The sequence below is a fragment of the Xenopus laevis genome, chromosome 7S (genome assembly GCF_017654675.1).
Source record: "Xenopus laevis strain J_2021 chromosome 7S, Xenopus_laevis_v10.1, whole genome shotgun sequence".
Classification (NCBI taxonomy): Eukaryota; Metazoa; Chordata; class Amphibia; order Anura; family Pipidae; genus Xenopus; species Xenopus laevis.
Window position 1 is genome coordinate 32,484,778 of NC_054384.1, and position 24,085 is coordinate 32,508,862.

General features: G+C 38.4%; 1 protein-coding gene across 1 annotated transcript in view; it reads left to right on the plus strand.

Moving 5' to 3' along the window:
• The first annotated feature begins 916 nt into the window (after positions 1 to 916).
• The window catches only part of LOC108697211 (PH and SEC7 domain-containing protein 1), a 115,158-nt gene continuing 91,989 nt past the window's right edge, over positions 917 to 24,085 (plus strand). Inside the window, exons 1-4 of the mRNA XM_018227127.2 lie at positions 917 to 2,031; positions 2,116 to 2,218; positions 4,446 to 4,917; positions 6,959 to 7,399. Of these exons, the coding sequence (XP_018082616.1) occupies positions 1,054 to 2,031; positions 2,116 to 2,218; positions 4,446 to 4,917; positions 6,959 to 7,399 (1,994 nt within the window). The 5' untranslated portion in view covers positions 917 to 1,053. The remainder of the gene's footprint in view (positions 2,032 to 2,115; positions 2,219 to 4,445; positions 4,918 to 6,958; positions 7,400 to 24,085) is intronic.

The following is a 24,085-nucleotide window of genomic DNA, read 5'->3' on the forward strand; positions in this document are numbered from 1 at the left end:
CTTTCCACTCACCTCTCTCTTCCATAAATACATACTTTTCCACTCTTCTATATCTACTCTACATGGATTTGCTGTTGAACTCTCCCAACCCTTACCATGCTTTTTTCTACTCCAATAAACAGGTCTCCTAAACACTGAATGAGTGGTTTACTTACATAGATTGATGTTTATCTTAGATTTACTTTATATGAATGAGGTCACAAAAAATCTATTTAAGATTACTTATCATTATACATACTGAGGAAGTAGGTTTATAGCCCATTTAACATTGCTTTTGATATACTGTAAGTAGAAAAGCATTAAGGGGTTCAGAATGGGGCTATTTAGGGGCAAGGGTAATGCAGGCATTACTGAACTTTGCTCCAGCTTAACATTTGAAGCCCCTTTAATTTGCTAAAATAACCATTTAACTGTTTTCTGCTTCGTTCTTGAACCACTTCTTACTCCTTTTTTAGTTGTTCAATAAACATGAAGGATAAATGGGATAATATGGAAGGTGTTGACATGTAAGCAGCAAACAAAAAGAGTTCTACCAGCCAAATACGGTTTAGCTGTGACCTGGATGTTCTGGAAAATGTAAGATGAAATCCTATTTGTGTCTGGGCTCTGAAGCCTTAGCACAGGGTATGTTTAAGTCTCTTAGATGCAGAAATTGCAAGAGCAGTTGTCTGAAACTGCAATGCCGTAAGAGATTTTCTTTATAATGGGTTTAATGGGTTATAGTCTTAAAGTATGCCTAATAGTGTATAAGTATATACTAAAATATGAGAAGAATTTGCCTTGGGCAGTTTCTACATATGATTTGGCATTCCCATGCAATTAAAGGGATCACGTCACATAGAATTAAATGGGATCACACTTAACAATGATGGTCAATGCAAATGCTGTACATTTTCTGTGAGTGGTTAAGAAGGTGTGACTAAACAATGTTTTGTTTTTGTTTTTTCAGACTTAATCAAAGATGTATAAATACAATCTACGTGAAGTTAAAAGATCTTAGGGTGGTGTGTGGTTCCATTGGATGTAGCTGACACTTTATCATCATTTTAAACTATGGCTCAGGCTGGTGGGGTAGTGCACTTTCTTCCGGAAGGGGACTGCATTCTTTCATCTCCAAGATCAATCCGGGCAATTGATGTTAAGCCCTGGCTGTCAGCATTGAATTCTGATTTAACTTGTAGTAATCAAATTTGCTTCACACCTACTCTCAACTCTCGGAGAATCCAAGTTTTGAGGAAGAGCCTCACACCTGAAACAAGGCGTTCTCATCTTGGAATGTATAGTAGTACAGGGTCCTTGGTTTGTAATCCTTCTCAGACTGTGTATACATCTGGGAGAGTAACAGCACCATGCAGTCCACTCCGCAGCAGAGAAAATGATCCTCTTTATTCCCCTGGTAGCAGGAAACCTTTGGTTTTGCCTCAGAACCCTGGACAAAATTCTATTGTAACTTTTACATTTGTTAAAAAATCCAGTGTCCAGACTTTAAATGGGGACCCAACATTGTGTGACTCTCATCAAGACAAGCAACAGCAACAGGAAGATGACCAAAGGGGGCCATGTTTTAACAGAGAAAAAGAGTCAAGTGGTTGCCATGAAAACTCAGCTAAACATCCTGACTATATTAGTAATGTTGAACTAAAAGTTGGCTCTCCTCAATTAAAATTATCTTCACGCTCTGGAGACAGAACACAATTAGCGTGCAGTAGTCCTCAGGCAGGCCAGAAAGAATATCATTCTGAACTAGGGAAACAGAGTCCTTCAGCAAGTTCTCAAGAGTGTCATCTCAATCAGTCTGTCAGTTCTTGTAGCCAACATGATTACTCCAAGAATCTGGCACTAGACTTCATGCCATCCACAAGCAGCCCACTTAAAACCTCAAGTCCCTCACAAAGTCCACTGTTAAGAAGGCTTGCAGATGAGATAAATGCCTGCAAAGATAATAGCACATCTTCAATCCAAGCTGAAGACTCGAATGAAGAATCAGTAAATAGTATCAGGAGTCCTAGAAAATCGGAACCAAACCAACAGGTAATATTGATTTGACATGTTCACACAGGGTATTTTTATACCTATTGTTTGCTTCTACTGACTATTTCCCTTTAAAATATTCAGGCTGATCCTTGGGGATTTCCAAAGGAAGTCTCTTTACATGCACAGAAGATAGCAAAGGCAAAGTGGGAATTCTTCTATGGCTCAACTGATTCACAAAAGGAAGGTTAGTATTGACTTAGAATCTAAATGTGGTTTGCCTCTCCAAAGATAGGTTAACTGCTATATATCAGTTGAAGGCACTTGGTAGCCTAACCAAACACAAATGTCAACCTTCTCCCAGCCATGGGCCCTTCTTTCTCTTAAAGTTTCTAGGGAAGTGTTTGCTCTGGAGCTCCCTCTGATGGTCACTAATGCTAACTATACTTACAGGATTTAACACGTTATAATAAAGTGTTGGGGAAATGTAAGAAACGGTGAGAACAGAAAAAAATGTGAACAATGTAAATTGTTTTCTTTTGGGCAAATTTAATGTACTGTAAGGTTACATCATTTTATACTTAAAGGAAGACAAAAGTCGATTATGTCTATCTAATTTCATGAATCCACAGACAATTAAGCGATCCATCCATCAGTAAAAATGTTGCTACTTACAAAGAAAGCTTGCAGCCCAAAAAATAAACCAGGTTCAAAAGAGTTAAACAATGTGCTTAGTGCAGTTAAGATTTACAGTGTAATAACAGACAAATATTACACTGGTAAATGCAAATTTTCTTACAAGTTTTATTATATTCTCCGGTGTTGCTTAAAAAAAAGAATAATCTAAAAACAGCAAGGTGAACTGATAAATCTCAAGTCAGCGTGTGGGGGGCTGGTTTATTCACCCTTTATTCAGGTAGTCCCCTAAAGTTTAAACAGCTAAGCTGGGTCCAAAATGGATTTAGGAAGTGTTTTCTATTCCAGGGTTAACGTATTCCCTGGCAATTCCATAGTTGCCCAGAAGGGGTTCTAAAGTATGTAAGCTGAAGCACACAAGCGCTCTGGATTGTTTCTTTAGGCAAGTTGGACATGATAATATACTAGGACAGATAGAAAAGCCAGAAATAGGATATCCTCGCACTAGTAAATCCCACTATAAATCCCACTAGTAGTAGGGTAGCTATTGAGCATCCTGAGCTCCACCGACGAGATATAGTTTGGATTACTGTCTTGGGTGCACTACACAGGAGTAGAGGCCAAGTGTACAGACCGAGGGGGAAAACTGTCCCGCCTAGGTTCCACTTGAGAGGCCTGAAAGCCTGGGGTGTTACTTTCAAGTTGAAATAATCCAATGTTTCAAGTTAACCCCTTGAACAGTGGCGGAACTACCGGGGGAGCAGGGGGTGCGATTGTACCAGGGCTTGCACCCCTAGGGGCCAGATGTCAATTTCCTATATAGTGACAGTGTTAACATACCTCTGCTTAGGACATGAATTGAAAAAGTAGAATCATTTGATTGGCGAGAAATATATATTGAATAAAGTACCCCTTATTGTAAAATATAAGGATATAAGTCACAAGGAGATTCATGACCATATAAAAGCATGAGGCTGAAGGCCGAGTGCTTTTATACAGTTCACAGAACTTTGAGGTTACTTCTAATATCCACATATTTTCCAACAAGGGGTACTTTATTATCATACATAAGTTTTAGTGAGTCATGTGACAAAAATGACATCACTAAGCTCCATTTATAACTAGGAATGTGCGAATTTGACCCGTTTCATTTCACTACAAATTCGCCGACACCCATTAAAGTCTATGGGCGTCAACAAAAATTTATTTTGTTTTATTTTGACACACAACGCCATACAAGTCTATGGGTGTAATTTTTTCGGGGAAACAAGGCGAAAAAATTCACCAATCCCTATTTATAACTGATGACATTAATAAGAGCCGTTTATAAGGATATTTACAGGATATTCATGGCTTTTGTGTATTATATAGCAATATCATATAAATAATAATATAAATGTTTTTTTCACGAAACCTTATATATTGCTTGGACCCCTATATAACCCTATAAATCTTATACAGGTATAGGACCTGTTATCCAGACTGCTCGGAACCTGGGGCTTTGGATCTTCTACTAAAAAAGATTTAAACATTAAATTCATTAAGGATTCATTATTCCTTAGCTTGGATCAAGTACAAGCTACTGTTGTATTATTACAGGGAAAAAGGAAATAATTTTTTAAAATTTGGATTATTTGAATAAAATCTATGGGAGACAGCCTTTCTGTAATTAGGAGCTTTCTGGATAACAGGTTTCCAGATAACCAATCCAATACCTGTAAATTGCTTGCAAGTATAAGACCCTACCCTTTTTATAGTGAACATTTAATATTGCAGCAGTAGTTTGTATGTATTCTGTATAATGAGTAATTACACTTTATATTGCATTTCTTTACCAGATTCAGAACAGACTGAGATGCTTTCTGCCCCTTGCTCACCAAATGCCTCTGGTAGTTTAAAAAAGAGACACTGCCACCAGGAGACTGATCTGCTAAAACACAATTGGTGTCATGTGGAAGTAGAAATAGAGACTACCTCTTCTATGGATCCAACACCTGATAGCTGTGAGACAGGCATTATCCGCAGAACTATTAAATACTCTGAAACAGATCTGGACTCTGTACCACTGAGGTGCTACCGGGAGACAAACATAGATGATATACTGGCTGAGAATGAAGGTTTGGACTCGGCTATTGGCAGCCAAAAGGACACTGAGAGTAACACAGAAACGAGTGCAGAGAAAACCAATGTGCAGAATGAACAAACTACAGTTGAAAACTATTGTGGTTTTACCAACAATACAGAACGGGACAATGGGGAAGAGGATGAAGACGAAGTGTTTGAAGCAACAAAAGTGGGAGAAACCAACAGGTAAAAAATCTGGGCAATTCAATGAGGTTAATGGCGCATTCACTGGCTCAATGGTGGGGATAGAGATTACCAATGCAGGTAGAATAAAATCCAGATTTATTGTTTCATTTAAAATACATTTGAAAATTCAAAAAAGGAAAAATGGATGAAGCAGAGCAGGGGAGTGCATGGCTATAAGCGTTTCGTGACTATAACGGTCACTTGATCAAAAAAAAATAAATAAATAAACTTTACCTGATGCAGTCCAAAATGATTTGCGGAGCATTGTTGTTTGTAATTACCTATTAACCATTCTTTCAAAATAAAGAATGCAGAATTTTTAAGCTTTTAAGCTCTTCGAGGTATTAAATACTTCTTCTTTTTAAGAGGAAAAATTACAACACACGTATGGGACGTGTTATCCAGAATCCAGAACCTGGGGTTTTCCACATAAGGGGTCTTTCTGTAATTTAGATCACCATAAGTCTTCTGAAAATAATTTAAGCATGAATTAAACCCAAAACAGATTAATTATATGTTAGCTAGGATCACGTACAAGGTACTATTGTATTATTATAGCAAAAAAGGAAATTATTTTCAAATATTTGAATTTTTTTTATTAAGATGGAATCTATGGGAGACGGCCTTCCTTTAATTTGGAACTTTTGAGATAAAGGATCCCATACCTGTACTGGGTGTTGGCAGAGGTGGTCTTTATGATGATCACACAGGGAATACTCAGCACAGCAACTTGGGAAAGGATTTACTTGTGAATCACTCAGGGATAGGGTTGCCACCCGGCTGGTATTTTACCGGCCTAGCCGGAAAAACACCTGCCAAGGCCGGGGCCGGTATTACAAATTTACCGGCAATGTAGCTGCCGGTAAATTTGTAATACACCTAACAAAAGCCCGTGGCCTGCCTCCAAACTCACCTTTTTTGCCGGCTTCTTGTCAGTCGCAGCGCCGAGGCTCCGCCCCCTTGATGTCACAATCCTCCCCAGCCAATCACATGCCGTGGCTCCGCCCCTTTTGACATCACGTCCCTTTCTAGTCGCGACCCACCCCTTTGTTTCCGCCCCTCCACCGGCCAGTGGAACTTTTATTAAAAGTTGGCAACCCTACTCAGGGATAATACAGAGCACATTTAACAGGGTGCAAGATCAAAACCAATATGGTGGAGACAAAAGAAAAACAACAGAGTGCAGTAATACAACAGCAAAGATCATTGCAATCGTACATTAACAATATTCAAAGCGCCACCTTGTGACCATTTTAATACTCCAGTGTTTAAGCATGAATGTTGTTGCATGTATTCCAACACTTGGCACATTTTTTTTTTCAAAAGAAGTACAAAATTTCCATATAATTAAACTAAATGCATAGTAAAATATTGGAAAAAAGTACAGGTTCTTCGCAGATATCTCTTGTCATTGTGTCTCCTTGTGGTGACCTGAGGTGTTCCTTGAGGATATGCAGATGCACCTTATCTTAATAAAGGATAATACAATAGGTTTAGTCCAACGCTTCCAACCTGGCCACACCAGTAGACCAACATGTGATCACTCAAAATAGTATAGGATGGAGCACGCAGTAGGCAGACTCTGCTGCAATAAATTTTATTCGGATCAAAACATGTTTCAGTTCTACATGGACCCTTTTTCAAGTGAAAAAGGATCCATGTAGATCCGAACATGTTGTGATCCGAATAAAATTTATTGCAGCAGAGTCTGCCTACTGTGTGCTCCATCCTATATTATCTTAATAAAGGGCCCAGTGGGGCCCAAAACATTGCCTGCTTGTTATTTTGAGAACGGAATAAATACTCCACTTGTTCTGCAATTGACAGTGTGCACTGATTTTTTTGGTGTATCTACATTTACGTCTCCAGTTGCAGGCAGGAGACCCAAAGTGAGCACCTACCTTCACAGCAGGTGACCTTTTACTTGTATGGGTAAGAGCACCGTAACTCTATATTGATTGTTCTTATCTTAGGCAGAATACACTGATGCACATGAAATCCTATTTTCTTACACTAACCTCAATATTTGTTTTTTTCCTAGGGTAAATGCACAGATGCTCATTATATCTCCACTACCAATCCTTCTCTGCCATCGACTTTCAGAAGATGGAATGGACTCGTTCAGCAAACATTTTGAAAACATTATGGAGTCTCATAGGGCCAAAGGCACCTCTTACTCCAGTCTGGACTCCATTGACATACTCTCATCTCCTGCTCAAAACCAACACAGCTTCTTCACCTTTGACCTGCCAACACTAACCTCTGAAACTCAGAAGCAGATTTGCAAAAATGCTCAGCTTATTGAAGACAATTTTGCCCCCATGGCTCACCTGGACCTGGATTCTGGAACAAGTTCTACCACTGATTCAGCCTGGAGCGAAAGAGAAGACACTGTGAATGCTGTGGGGGCAACACACAACGCATTTCAGAGCCCTACCCTGTCTGAAGACAGCTTAATCATAGCTGATGCTATTATACAAAGGTACAACATGTGTCCCTGAATATATTTGCTGAAAGAAAAATAACGTAAATACAATATTAAATATTGCTTTCCTTTTTTCCTGATGTCTACTACTACTACAGGCAGGCACAAAAAGGTTACATTATTTTCACATGTTTAGGGATTTTTCGGATTTATTTCACTTATAACAAAACATAAATGTTAATATTTTTCACAGTATAATTCTGGATATTTCATGTACATGTAGGACAGAGCTTTACCTTTTCTAAGGAAAGGCATGCAATTGGCACTAGAGAGGGACACTTAAAAAAGATTCATATTTAGGGGGTTATTTATCAAAATCTGAATTTTTCTTATTTTTTAAATAAAAAAAGCCAGACCAAACTAGAATCCTTGAATTAATCGGTTTGGGTAAAAACTTGATAAAATAGTGCAAAAAATCAAATTGTATATTTTTTCCCGTTCAATTTTGTAAGAAAAAGCCAGAAAAAGGCCAGATTTTCACGCTAATTCCAGCACAGACCACAGAAACTTCAAAATAGGATAGGGGCCTCTGCAATTGACATACAAAACCCAAGCAGGTCTGAGATGACGGATTTTCAGATTCGGGCTTTTGCTGCATTGGGCTTTAAAAAATATATCGAAAAATTCCAGTTTTAAAGAGAGGCCCAAAAAAAATCCAGTTTTGCCCCAAAAAGCCAAACCGGAGTTTAGTAAATAACCCCCTTAAAGGGGACCCGTCACCCAAAAAAATTATTCAAAATCCTATTTTATCACATTAGTCAAGCAAAATAAACTTTAATTACATTATATAAATTATTTGAATCTTGTTTCCTTCAGTCTGGGAATTCATAATTATAGCAAACAGGCGGCAGCCATTTTGTGGACACTTTTATTAAGACAAGTCTTGTATCATCTCAGAATCTTGTTTGTGCACCAGAATGGGGGACCTGATGTCCATCCCCATGCCCTGACTACACAATTAAATAGTAAAGAGAATGGGGGAATATGTGGAGAGCAGTGACATCTAGGAAGTGCTGAATGGAAAGTGAAAGTAATTGCCTGCCCCGCCTCTATGCCCATGGCATAGAGGAGGGGCAGACAATATTTGATTGACAGCTGAGATTTTTAAATGAGCTTACAACAGCTGTGAATGCTTTAATAAAAAATAGAAATTGGATTTCATGTTCAATGTGAAAAGGACTTTTATTATACAGATTTTTGTGTCTGGGTGACAGGTCCACTTTAAAGTCTTTAATAGCTATCCTTGTCCAGAGCTCTACAAATGTGTTTAATTAGGGAAGCAGTTAGCTTAGGCAATGTTCTAAAACGAAGCAGTAGCTTTTTACAATTTAGTAAAGGTATGGGATCCATTACCTGTACTCCCACAGAAAGCTCAGCATTATGGGAAAGGCCATCTCTTATAGACTCAGTTTTAATGAAATCATTTTAAAAAATGTAAAACAATTTCCTTTTCTTTATTATAACAGGACCGTGTATTTGATCCCAATTTAGTTATGATGAATCCTTATTGGAGGCAAAACCAGCCTATTAGGTGCAGAGACCAAATTGCAGAAAGACCCCTTATCCCTTACCTGTAGAAAAATTATATGCTTTTGACATTTACTACTGGCAAATGGAGACTATTGGGCAAATTCACTAACCTGCGGAGTTGCACTAGCGCACTTCGCCAGGGCGCCGCTAATTCACTAAAATCCAAAGTTGCACTCAGGGAGCGAATTTGCGCTAGCGTTAATTCTTCAAGGAAAGCGAAGTTACTCTAGCGATGCATAATTTGCATACGGCGCCAAGTTAAAGTACATTGGACGTATATGTAGCAGCAAATACATTACACTACACAAGACTGGAAAAGCTTCATTAAATAAAATAGAGTTATTTTGCCCTATACATGTGCCTACTGTATAGTTTATGTGCCATATGTTAGGAAATGTAGGGGGGGGAGGAGGGTACTCCCAAAAAAAATTACGGCCTATCACCCGTAAAAAAGGAAAAGACGCCAGCGTTTTTTTTTCAACTTTTTTTGAAGCAATCCCTATCTACTCTATTGCACTTCGCCTGGTCTGGGGTGGCCGAAGGCAAGTCTGGCGCAAGAGGTAACCTTCAGTAAAATCTGCAAGTTAGTGAATTAGCGTAGTTACGTTCCTTTTGCATAACACAACTTCGCCTGGTGTAAGGGTGCGAAGTAGCACTAGAGTAGGTCCATTTTGCTAGTGAATTTACACCAGCACCCGTTAGTAAATCAGCAAAGTAACGAAAAGACGTCACGCTGGCGCATTTGCGCTACCGTTAGGCGTTTGACGCTTTAGTGAATTTGCCCCATATCTCTATAACATGTTATTGCAACCACAGCAAACCACAGCAAACATGATCCAGAGAAAGGCCAAAACATTGTTATTGTAATGTGTGTTCAAACTTTTAGAAAATCTTTTTTGATATTGCAGAATTAATAATTATACTCTTGTACTTTTTTCCAGTTAGTATTTTTATGGCAAGCTGTCATGCTCAACAGAAACATTTTAAAGATAAAATTACCTTTTGACAGTAGAAATCTTAAAGAATGGCAGTCCTATAACTAAAATACTTTTTAAAAAAATGTGAATTAAAACATGTTCTCGTAATTGTTTTATATGCTATTAAATTGACTAATTAGTTGAGGTGAGGTTGTTATCAAATTATTTAGGTATATTTATTTTATACTGAAAGGTAGCAATGGGGGAATCATATCAACATAAGGTTAAGCAACTAAAATATGCCACTTTATATAATACAGATTTTATTTTATGTGATCAATTGAATTAAAGGGTTTATATGGTTTCTGCTGTGTCGTTCAAGAGTTCACAGTGCATTAAGCAAATAGGAATATCTGTAATATTGGATCCATTGCTATCTTTAATCCCATGTAAAGTTGGGTAGGCAGCACAGGAGTTATATTAAGATATAGGAAAGGGCTAAGATAAACCTTTTTGGAACAAATGCAGAAGATTGTGGGGTACAAGGATGCCCATATCCCAGTAAATGCTATCTCATTAAAGGAGCGGTTCACCTTTAAGTTAATTTCTAGTATGCTATAGAGTTGCCAGTTCTAAGCAACTTTTCAATCGGTCCTAATTATTTATTTTTTTTGTTAATTAATTGTTATTGCTACTTTTTATTTCTCATTCTTTATGCAGGCCTTTCCTATGTAAATTCTAGTGTCTTCTTCAAATCAGTGAGTGATTGCTAGGGTAGTTTGGACCCTGGCAAACTGGAGAGCTGCTAAATTAAAAGCTAAATAACTCAAAAAACCCAAATATTAAAAAATGAAAACCAATTGAAAATTGTCTCAAAATATGACTCTCTACATTACACTAAGGCAGTTATTCATTAAAGGCAAAAAAGTTGCAGGTTTCGGCGTCAAATCCAAAAAAGTCACAGTTTTCTGCGACGAATCCGAAAAAAAAAATATGATTTGCGATTTATCGAGTTTTTTTACGTGAAAATGTGTTGATAAATAGGGGGGGAATGTCTATGTGAAAGTCTAAAACTAATGTTAAGCAGTGAAAAAAAGTCAATGTTCATGAGAGTTCCAATCAAAGGTCCAACCTCAGCAAGAGGAGAATCAAAACTGACACAATAAATAAGTGAATATCACGCCTAACCAGCATGAAAATATGATGATAATAAGATCACTGTGCCAATACATCATCTACATGCTGAATTCAGCTTAGCACAGTGGAATGCTTATGCTGGTATATTGCTTTGACTTTTACAGTGCAGTATATCATGCTTATACAGTAATTCATGTTCCTGTTTATAAATAATATTCCTGCTGCTGCTGATGTGCCTGGCTGTTTTTATTACTAACTACTTTTTTTCTGACCATAACTCCAGTGATATTAGTCCATACACCCTGGCTGTTAATCCATGCACCCTGCTATCTCCTTTTACTTGATTAGGTGTGGGACAGGTATGGGATCTATTATCCAGAATTCTTGGGGCCTGGGGTTTTCTATAAAGGTATTTATTCTTGGAATTTAGATCACTATAGCCTAAGGGTCTGAATTAATACCGAAAATTTGTTATGAAATGTTCCCCCAACCGATGTAACGCTAGTGAAAATTCGCCAGCGTTTGGCTGCTGAGATGCAACTTTGCATTTTAGTGAATTAGCGTAGTGGTAATAAATTTGTGGTGCTGAGTGTGGTGAATCGGTCGCTGGCGAAAATTTGCCAATAGTGAATTTTCCCCCTGAACTTTTGTGCCTCTCTTTGAATTGTGTTATGTTGTCTAGGATAAGTATATAGGATAGGTAAGAATGGATGATGTCTCTAATTAGGTTAACTTTCTTTTTGGTTGTCTGTAAGGGATGGAAGCTGTGCACCTTCTGTAGAACTGTCTCTGCATTATCTAATGATACTGTGTATATGATGCTTTATGCACTGTGGCAGGCACTAGATGGCAGTAAACGCATATCAAGTAAAACCTAGTTAAGCTTGCAATTATTTTATATAAGAAGTGCATTACTTAGAATTCAGGCCACTTCCTAAAATGTTTCCTGAATTTTCAGTCTTACATTTATTTGTACAGTTTGAGAATGAATGAATGCTTTTATTTTTGCAAAATACATAAAAAAAAGTGACTAGTAAAATCAGAAATGTTTGCTGAGCTCCTCCATTGCATTACAGAACTATCTCTCTCTCTCTCTCTCTCTATATATATATATATGTATGGTGTTAGTCTCCATTGTAATACTATCACTGACATGTGGGACTCAGTATGCCCCATCTGCTAAATAGCATGCCTAGTCAGTTTCAGCCATAATGAAATGGAAGTTGTACGAATCAGCACAGGCCCCTCTTTCCATTACTAGCTAAACATTTGTAATGAGCATGATCATAGCTTGCAGCCATCAGATAAGTCTCTTAGCTCCAAAGTGGCTGTTTGGGCTGAATCCATGGGAAGATTTGTCTGATAATTACTCTAGCTGCTGCTTTGGATTAGGAGCATTAACATTCTTTTGTGACCTGAATGGCCTAAAAATAGAGTGGAGCATTCTCCTTACCGAGTAACACTTTACTGTTACGGCATTGACTGCTTTTCATTATCTCCTGTTCATTATCTCTTCATTGTTCTCCCTTATCTTGCTTAGTGGGGTAGAGGGTAATTCAAGCAACAGTACTAGAGACCCTATTTACCCCATTGCCTCCACCCTGTGCACAGTGTGTGTGTTTTGCTTAAATTGGGAGAAAAGTGAATCTTACATTCCCTACTCTTTTACTGGTGGGGTTAAAAGGAGTAGTTAACATCAATGGGGGTCAGTAATGAATCCCATCATTCATCCATTAACAGGGCACCCATACTTCAGAGTCCTAAGTCACCCCCTTATTCCCACCTGCAGGATTCCACACATACACATCTTTTTTTTCTACAGGAGCTGCTCCAGAAGCAAGCAAATTTGATTTGAATGGCTGGACAGCATGCTGTCCCTCAATTTATGGTGCCCTAGGCCTGGGCCTTTGTTGCACCACCACAAATTGGGGTCTATAACAATTACGTTGTACCTTTCATTTTCAATGAGGGGGTCCAGGCAGTACTTCAGTCAGGGGCCTCAAGTGATGGAAAAGTTCAATTTGTGAAGGAGCAGAGCTTTGGAATATTGGGCAGGGTTTGGGTGGATCATGGGCAAAGTTTCTGCATAATGTTGGCAAGTGGAAGATGACCCGTGGGGGTATCGGGGAACAGGCAGGAGGACCAGGACCATGGAGTCTGCTTCCTCTATGGCTGAAAAGAATAACGCCTCTCCCCAGTCACTCTTTTACCTTTGGAGGGGAAAAAGGACACAAATGGCAGGGAAACTCCAGCACGAGGTGGGGAGTAGATTGATGGGGTGATGAGTAGGCGGTGATTAAGTAGTCACGGGTTGGGGACTTGGAGAGGGGAGCAGGTAGAAGTTAGGGAGGTAGGTTGGGGCTTGCAGTGTGCAGGCCCCTCCAAATATTTTTTTATGGGGGGGGTCCAGTACATTCTAGTTACATCACTGCTTGTCACAAGATCCATATAAAGGGGTGCTTATATCCTTGTAAAAAGGTTGTGAGGGAAGGATATAGCCAAAAGGATTATATTAATTAAAAACAAACAAAAAGATATTGTGCAACTTAAAAATGAACAATAAAATGTTATTTACATCACAATATTGATTAAAAAACATACGGACCCAATGATGCTTTGCCTTATGCTTTCATATCTCCGTGGCATGGCTTACATTTGCCTATGAATAACTGCTATGAAGGTATGAAACGCATAAGGCAAAGCATCATAGGGTATTTAAATAAGCATTATGATTTAAATAAACTTGTGGTTTTTGGAATTTTTGAGTTGCAGGGGCCCAGGTGACTGGTGGGTTAATAATTGGTAGCATGGGGCTCTGTGATTCCTAATGGCATCTTTGTGTATCCCTTTCCTTAGTGATTGACTTTGTGCACAAAGAATGGTCTGCCCCAGTTCTAGTTGCAAATGTTATAGGAGGAAAATGCCACAATTGTAGAATCATCACTTCATTGAATTATCACTTCATTCCCTTTATGTTTATCAGCATTTCTTCTTCATTCTTTTTTATACCAAATTACTACAGTAAGTGGACAATGTTTTGCTACAGGCCTGGCTAGACACAACTTTACACAACTAAATCATATTAATCATAATACATCATATTAAAGTTAAAGGGGTTGTTCTACTTTAAATCAGCTTTTAGTATGATGTAGAGAGTGATATTCTGAGACAATTTGCAATTGACTTTTATTTTTTATTCTTTGTTTTTTCTGAGTTTTTTAGCTTTTTATTCAGCTCTACAGTTTGCAATTTCAGCCATCTGGTTGCTAGGGACTGGAATATACAGTAGACAGGAAAGGCTCTGAAAAGAAAGTTGAGTAATAAAAAGTAGCAATAACAATAAATATGTAACCTTACAGAGCATTTGTGTTTTACATGGGTCAGTAACTCCCATTTGAAAGCTGGAAAAAATCAGAAGAAAAAGGCAAATAATCCAAAAACTGCAAAAAATAAATAATGAAAATCAACTGAAAAGTTGCTTGGAATTGGCCATTCTATACATAGTTAGTTAAATTGGATTGAAAAAAGACAAAGTCCATCAAGTTCAACCTCTCCAAATGAAAACCCAGCATCCATACACACACCCCTCCATATCTTCACATAAATTATAATATATAATATGCTAAAAGTTAACTTAAAGTTGGTGCTCTCTGGTTTGGGCACAATACAATGCATAACATAATGCATGGACAACATGGCCAATATGTGATTGTAGATATGGAAAAATAGCGCTGTACAACCTTTTTCAAACCATGTATGAAGTTTGTCAAAAAGCTTGAGAGAGTCTGGGTGCCTTGTTAAAGGGGTTGTTCTGCTTTTAAAGGGGTGGTTTGCCTTTAAGTCAACTTTTAGGGGGTCATTTACTAAACTCCGAATAAAAAAATCACGAAAAAATTAGTGTTTTTTTTATATAAAATCGGACTTTTAAAAAATCACTAATTATTCTGAATTTATTAAACCCCAAGGATGGAAAAGTCATGAATCAGATAATCCTCCATCTGAGACCTCTTGAGGATGCATATAAGTCAATGGGAGAAGTTTCAATGAGTTTTTTGATGTGCGCTGGGTTTTTGGCAATACCCCGAAGTTTTCTGAGTTTCCGGGTGAAATTCTTTTTGTGAAAACTACAAAAAAATCTTTAAAATCGTATGAAAATGAAAAGAAGTGAAAATCTGATTTTTTACAATTTACTTAGGATTTTTTCTCGCAAACAAAATTTTCGGGAAAGTGTATTAATAAATAAGCCCAAAAAACCTGTGCGGACTTGATCTGAGTTTTTTAAAAAAAATATTGATATAAATTCGGACTTTGATAAATAACCCCCTTAGTATATTATAGAATGGCCAATTCTAAGCAACTTTTCAATTGGTTTTCAATATTTATTTTTTTGTAGTTTATGGATTATTTGCCTTTTTCTTCTGATTCTTTCCAGATTTCAAATGGGGGTCACTGACCCCATGTAAAACACAAATGCTTTTTAAGGTTACATATTTATTGTTATTGCTATTTTTTATGACTCATCTTTCTTTTCAGACCCTGTCCTATGTATTCTCCAGTATCTTATTGAAGTCAGTGCGTGGTTACTAGGGCAATTTAGACCGTAGCAATCTGATGACTGAAACTGCAAACTGGAGAGCTGTTGAATAAAAAGCTAAATAACTCAAAAACCACAAATAATAAAAAATGAAAGCCAATTGTCTCAGAATATCACTCTCTGCATCATACTAAAAGATGATTTAAAGATGAACAACCCATTTGAAAGCACCCATCTATGTTCATTAATGTGTATCCAGGGCCTTTTTCACTGAGCTTCAAATAATTCATATTTATAAACTGCATTTCACCAATTTGCCCCATATAACTAGGAAAAAACAATCTCTCCCTGGTACCTTATTTTGAACTTTCTCTGCTCTGAGCATGGGAGGATACACTAACATACAGGTGTAGCAAGGGGAGATAAAAACAAACTTACTAGAAACAAGAACAGAAGTACCAATTTGTAGCTTAGAAGATCAATGCATCCTTATAGAGAGGGGCAAAAGGGCAACAACATAAAATATAAATATTAATTATAGGTGAAATAAAATTGAAAATAAAATAAAAATTTTAGGCTGGCAAAACTGATGTGCAATAGTACTATATTGGCATATTACTGCTTATAACTACCGATGGTATAATTGTTTCAGTATTATTCACGCAACAAACTTTTTTTCACATTATGTATTGTTATACTGTCACTGATGATGTCTCTCTCACGTCACTTCCCCCTGCTTTCGGTTGCTTCTTTGTGTTTTCCCGCCACACTTGGTATTTATTTTGTTTGTTTGAACCATTTTTTCACTTTGAGATAGGCTGTTGTATCAGCCGAAACGTCAGCGATTGTCCACTGAATAAACAGACACTTATCGCTTCTAAGACCTGCGAGTGCGATCTTCATTTCCTCCTCTACATTTAATCTTCATCAAGGACTGCACCCAGGCACAATTTATGTCATTATCGTGAGTGCCGGTTAGTTCTTCACTATATATATATATATATATATATATATATATATATATATATATATATATATATATATATATATATATATATATATATATATATATATATATATATATATGGCCTTGAGAAAGGTCTTAGGAACAGACCGAAACATTGACCCTCCGTTTTTAATGTATTTAACTAAAAATATGGATTTTTACATTTTTCAAAGGCTCCCCGAGTGCACCTTCATTTTTGGATGTTTGTAAGAAGTTACAGTAGGTAGCACCGGGGTCATCCCATAAGTGGTTTACGGTGTGCTGAACATATTGGGACTATATATATATATATATATATATATATATACATATATTGTAAACCAATTCAGTAGATCTTTTATAATAGCAAAAGATCATCTAGATTCTAGAGGAACTTGTCTGGAGCCTAATGACACTGATCTGTAGGCAGAGGCATTGTTTCTAATGACAGTTGTGGGATTCACTTCTAAAGAGCAGCAGCTGGAGATATTACTCAGCATATGTCACTGAGTGCAATACTCCTCTCCCTTGTGTCACACACAGCTGGGATGCAGTTATACATGCTCTTGCACACCCGCCCACTCACTCATACGCACACAAGCACATACACAGACAGGAGTGTAAAAATAGGTCCAAATGCTACTGACCATGGCCTTGCAAAATTAACTCTAAATTATATACAGCCAGTACCACTGGATACTATAATAAGGACAAAGGACACATGTTTGGTTATTACATTTACTAATAATTCATATTTAAATCCACAGTTGTATTTCTTGCCCATATTTACCATACATGATAGAAATTCACCTATGTTCCTAATTTTCATATTATAAAATGTTAACAACAACTGGAAAGTCACAGGCTGGACATGGGTGCTAAACCAAGTTGGGGCTCCTCCTTTATTTACTGAGCTGGATCCCCTCTTCTGTAATTCCAGCCCAGGCAAATGTATGAATTATGGGACAGATTTACAAATATAGACACCAACTTGGAACCCTGCTTAACCAATCAGCAAATACAGATGTTGCTATACATAGCATAGAGGCAGACACACATCGAAGGTTGCTCATAGCATAAAACTCTCACTCCCACCGGGGCTGCTACTGCCATGAGGCAATCGGGGGAATTCACTAAAGGGAGGATTTTCGCCAGCACTGCCACGCTTCACGTGACTTTGCCAGGCGTAAATTTGTTACCACTGCGCTAATTCACTAAAATGCGAAGTTGCAGAATGCTTGTGAAGTTTCGCTAATGTTAATTTGTCAGAGTGAGCATTTCTTAGCAATTCTTTTCTAGCGTTCGTTTCATCTAGCGAAACTTCGTAAGTACTCTTATGCTTAGGACAATTTGAATAGGGAGGGTACATATAGGTCCTATGTCTTCATTAGATATGTTGCAAATGCTTGAAGGGACCACTTATTATTACAAATGTCCAAGGAAGCAAAATAAAGACAAAAGAGATCCTCTAATGCCTCAAATTGGTGAAAAAAATTTGTTTAGACACAAATTTTCAATAATTCGAACTTTTGAAGGTGATCCCGCTTTGAAATATGAAAAAACACCAGCGTCTTTTTAGAACTTTTATGACTCTTGCCATACAGTATATGATGTCACTTATGTAGCTTCATCTTATCAGTTCTCCAGGTGGCGAGGAAACTCTAGCGAAAGAGGTAACGTTCTGTAAAATTTGCACTTTAGTGAATTTGCGGAGTAACAATCATTTGCCTTAGTGAAAATTTGCCTGGCAATAAGGCACGAGACGGTCTCTTTCGCTAGAGAATTTTCCTCCACACCCGTTAGTAAATTGCAGATGTTCCTACAGATGAGATTTCTGGCGAATTTTTGCTAGCGATGGCCACTTCGCCCTTTAGTAAATCTGCCCCAAGGTGAGAACCTTGCCTCAGACGGCCGTGAGCGACCAGTTACAAGGGGTGACAAAAAGCCGACTCCTGTAACTTTAAAAAACAGAAAACTAGCAGAGAGCGGGAGAGGCGAGGTGGCATCGGGGTGCTGCCTCAGGCACTAGCAGCCCCACTTATAATGTCTGTTTCCTATCATCAACTAATGTAAAGTAACCTGCAAATCTGATGCTCTTACAAGGCATGATTTATCAATATCAATCTAAAAACTGACCCCACAAAGGGTGTCTTGCAGCCTGACACCTTGGGGCAGATTTACATAGGGTCGAATATCGAGGGTTAATTAACCCTCAATATTCGACTGCCGAATGCAAATCCTTCGACTTCGATATTAGAAGTCGAAGGATTTACCGCAAATAGATCGAACAATCAAACGAAAAATCGTTCGATTCGAAGGATTTTAATCCATCGATCGAACAATTTTTCTTCGTCCTAAAAATTGTTAGAAAGCCTATGGTGACCTTCCCCATAGGCTAACAAGGCACCTCGGTAGGTTTTAGGTGCCGAAGTAGGGGGTCAAAGTTTTTTTTAAAGAGACAGTAATTCGACTATCGATGGTCGAATAGTCGAACAATTTTTAGTTCGAGTCGAAGTCCGAAGCAGCCAATTCGATGGTCGAAGTAGCCAAAAAAACCATTCGAAATTCAAAGTTTTTTTTCTTCTATTCCTTCACTCGAGATAAGTAAATGGGCCCCCTTAACATATTAAAACTAAGCAAAGGGCCGCGAGGTGCACAAAGGGTCAGCTTTGAACTTGTCTGTGCCTCTGTCTTAAATGTGCTTCCCTAAATGTCATATGTAATGTTTATGGGTCTATTTTTTCCAAAACAGCTGGACCGTGGGGTCTGCTACATTATCATTTACCATCCCCAGCTACTTTACAGTTTAGTATTTGCCAGGACACTCATTTGCAGCAGGCGGACCCTAAAGGGGAGGATGTTTGGATTTGTGTATGTGTGCCGAAGATTTTTTGTAGGGGAACCAGAGTTGCTCAAAGTGGTCTAACAGTTCGATAAACACATCCCACATATCAGCCTTTTGATAGAATGAGCTCTACCACTCACTGCTACATTGCTAAATCTGTTGTAAATTCCTGTGGAGCAGGGTCTGATGCGGATGTAAAAGGTTTCTAGCAATTAACTTGAAATAAAATTATAACAATTAACAATTACAGTAGATGTGAAAAATATGAACTTAAATCAAAGTACAACAACAGAATTTTGAAAGGGGTTGTTCACTTTTTAATTAACGTGATAATTGGTCATCATTTTTTATTATTTGTGTTTTTTAATTATTTATCTTTTTGTTCAGCAGTTCTCCAATCTGGAATAACAATGAGAGATTAGAATATGAATAGGAGAGGCCTAAAACAAAGGATAAGGAACAAAAATTAACCATTATAATAAACTTGGAAATTCACAGAGCAATAGCATTTTGGTTTCTGGGGTCAGTGACCCTGCCCCCATTTTATAGCTGGAATGAAAAGGCAAATAATTCAGCTATAATAAATGAAGACCAATTGAAAATTGGCAAGTGTAGTCCATTCTATAACATACTAAAAATTAAAGGTGAACACTAACAACAACAAAAAAAAACTCTCTGCCCCCAAGCTAGGGAGGGTAAATGGGGAACTTTTTCCTGCAACCTGACAATGGCAGATGTTACCTTACTCTGCCACCTGAACACTGCTTTTAAATAAATGGCAATTTCCTAGCCCCATCGGTGCAGTTGCAGGAGAATATAGTTGAAAAATTCTGCCATGTACAATTAAAAAAATTAAATCTTGTTATCATATTGATTTTTATGGTTTATTGTGAAAACCAAATAAAATATTTCAAACAAAAAAAAATTAAATCATAACTGTATGAATGAGTACAGCCAGGTTAAACTGTGTTAAAAAGAAAATTGAAAAAATAGCATTCAACCTCTTTCATGTCTTTTCTCCTCTCCATAACCACATCATTATTTTACATCATGCTGTACTGTTAGAAAGCAGGCTAAGAATAGCCCCTTTCTGATATTGAACACTTAAATAAAGGAAGGAAGGAAAAGTTAAAACTAAGTAAGCCTTATCAGAAAGTTCAACCTAAATATACCAGTAACCCCTCAAAGTACTTCTGCTCTGAGCCCTTTGTCAAAAGAAACACTGCATTTCTTTCCTTCTGTTGTGTACACATGGGCTTCTGTATCAGACTTCCTGCCTTCAGCTTAAACCTCCTTGCCCCAGGCGTGAGCATGCTCAGTTTGCAGGAAGTGATATCACACCAAGATAAAACTGCAGCTGCTATCCTTAACAACAGAGAGCTTCTAGAGCTTTTTACATTCTACAGAATAAATATAGCATTCTAGCTTGCACTATTGCAGCTAATCTATTGCCAATAAAATGCCTCTGTAGCTTTTCTTCTCCTTTAATCACAAGTATTTCTCTTTATAACTCTACCTGTCAGTGCAGGACAGCTGGGGTTAAGTTGCTCCTATCTGGGGACAGGACAAACTGAAGAATTCTTCCTTCTGATCCTCTTCTTCTCCTCCTCCTCCTCTTCCTGTGCCTCCGCCTCTATCAGTTTACTTAGCTCATCCTGCCTTGGAGGCAGCAATTTTACTTCTACTATTCTTTTATTCAGTGTTAATATTGGGATCCCTGGACAGTTCTTGCACTCAAAGGTACAGCTTAATACCCATAGTACTTTTGCAGTTAAGTGGCTGGTTTCTCGCAACTAGATCTTAGTACTTAGGTGATTCTATAGCAGGAGCCAGGTACATCAGGGTCCATACTCTAGTACTTGAAATGAAAATTAGATGTAGGACTAAGGATTGGGACTCACAAATCACTGACCACTTTAGCTTGAATGATTTTATTATTCAATGTGCAAAACTTATAGCACTAAAACGGCTTATTAGGCTAGTTTGGGTACAGCACATTGATTACAGTAATTTAGTAATTCATTTCAGTAATTTGTTGCTTTGAACTAAATTGGAATTTCATTTAATTTTCAAAGTTGTTGTTACATTGCTCAGCCTCTTTTCACAGTGTTGTGTGACTTGGTTTTAACTGAACTTTTTTTTTCTTTTTGCAAATAAGGGTGTTTGCAGAAGTATAACATCTCAGTAGGTGGCAGTGTGTGATGATGTAAAAGGAAGAGCGAACATGGGCTCAGGGATATTTCCTAGGATCCCATCTGGCAGGGAGGTGGGTACAGAATTGGGTCTAGGCACATGCCAGGCCTGGTTAGATAAAGCTAGCGTAGAAGTGAAAGTGAAAGACAGGATTAGGATAGTTAGCTAAGCAATCTCCAATGAGGAGATTAGTTGGGTTGGTACTCTGTGTTGACAAAGCCACCAGCATAGGGACACAAGTGAGTGAGCTCAGGGGCAGAAGATTTGCCAGGGAGCAGAATATCAATGTGGGATCACCTACAGTATCCTGGGGATTGGATCATTAATAGTGATGTGCGGGTCAGGGTTTCCCTGACCCGCACCCGATCCTAACCCGCCCTGCTACGACCTGCTCCCGTCCACACCCAATTCCTGGGGTCCTTTTATAGACCCGCGCGGACCCGCTCCACTGATGACATCACAATGACATCACAAAAGGGGCGGGGCGAGCAGACGCGAGACTATAAAACCGGAACCCGGAAGTGGGATGCCGGAATTTGAAGGTGGGCTGGGAGAGCAGAAGAGCTCAACCCACACCCGCCCGCTACCCGCGAGGAGCACTGCGAGGTCGAGCGGGTATCGGGTCGGCCCGCCCATCACTAATCCCTAAGGAAGGCCGTACTACATCTGGCAAGAACAGATCACTGTGTGTGAGTTCAACAGCGTGACAGCAGCACACACTTCTACAGTACACTCATGTGTGCTATTATATTCACCATGGCATCCATTGAAAACTGGCACCCCTAGTAAATATGACTTTCCTTGTTCTTCAAATAATCTAAAATTGGCAAATATATAGTGCTCTATACTTCTTTTACCCTTAGCCACCACTTGTGATGTTGTGTATGTCACTGACTGTCACTCATGATGTAACCTAGCATGCAGGCAGGCATTGGTTTGGTGATTCAGAACCTCAGAGGGATGGACTTTATAATGGCAGATTTTCTATGGGATTATCTAATGCACATATTTCAAAAAATCTATATATTTCATAAACAGTGTGTAATCCTAATTTGGTTACTGTCTCTTTAAATTGCAACTAACCCTTGGTAATCCAGGGGCCCTGAGTCTCTTTTGAGTATGAAAAGTTCTGGGAACTGGGATTTACAGTGCAGGAGGAACACACCTCAGGGAACTTCCACCAGGACAAATAAAACACACAGTTTGCAAATGAAACAGATATCAACTTTATATAAACACAATAGTGAATACACAATGCACTCCTGCACTGGAGACACTACCTAACTCACTATTAGGTACCTAATTGTTTCTCCAACACAGTCCTTTTTACTATCAAAGTCCCAATCCTCTGGAAGGGGTTAATAAACACACAATTCAGTTCAAATAGAATGTCCCTTCCCCAGAGCTCTTATACCCCAGGTAGAGCTACCTTTCCCAAAAGTACCTTTTCCTTTGGAACTTAGCAGCCGCTCCCACGTAGCAGGAAAATGCACAAAACCTGTCTTCAAGTTGGGGCCCCACGCTTGTATCATTGCCAGTATCCTCCCTTGGGTGGCTCACTCTCTGGGGTGCTCTCAGAGGCAATCACACTGGAGATTACAGGCAGCTCTGCAGCAGGATAAATCTCACCAGTGGCACCTTTTTCGTTTTGAGTCTCTAGCAGCTTGGCAGGGAATAGAATGGGCTCTTTCTGTATTCCCACAGATTCAACAGCTTGGACAGTTTCACAAGACTTGGTTCTGGCTGGATCTTTCACCATACAACCCCTCTTAAACTCAGGCACACCCTCTCTCCCAAGGATGCACTGGGGCGCCCAGACAGTCGGATGGCTCTCCAGCCTGAAACTGGGCTGGATGATGTCACAGACAGAAAAACAGGAGAAGGATTTCTCTGATCCCCTACAAGTGTTTTACATATGGGCTGTTCTATGTGATACATTTTTATACAGAACTGCAATATCCATGGGTATAAAAGAAACTGTTCATGCACTTTTCCCAATATTTTTAATCGAGTTTTTCTGAATGCATTAAACAATGGACTTTTTATGTGTATATTTGTATACTGTATTCCTGATGTTATACAGTATATTTTCCCTATTTGGACCTATACACAAAAAAAATTATAGATCTTGACAGATTTTACTTTGAGGTCGTTTAACTGCAATTTTTCAGCTGAGGCTGCGGATGCTATGGCAACGTAAATGCAAAACTATCCTTCATACAGAAGAAAAAAACAATGGCTTTCCATGATTAATATTAAGAGGTGCATGTGCTTTTTTCTAGAGCAATTATTTGTGTCCCTTACTTTATAAGAAATAATTGGGAACTTTAGTTATAGAACTAAATTGGTAGTGTTGAGGAAATGAGTGTTCATATTATGTCATTCCATTTTGAGCGATGGAGTTGCCCCCTCCTTCAAACTGATGGAAATGCAAGTCAAAATATGGATATCTGACTTCTATATTGGGTTACTACCACTGAAAGATAGAACAGGTGGCACTTCCGGAGTGCCACCCAGTGGTGTATCTATAGAGGAAGCAGAC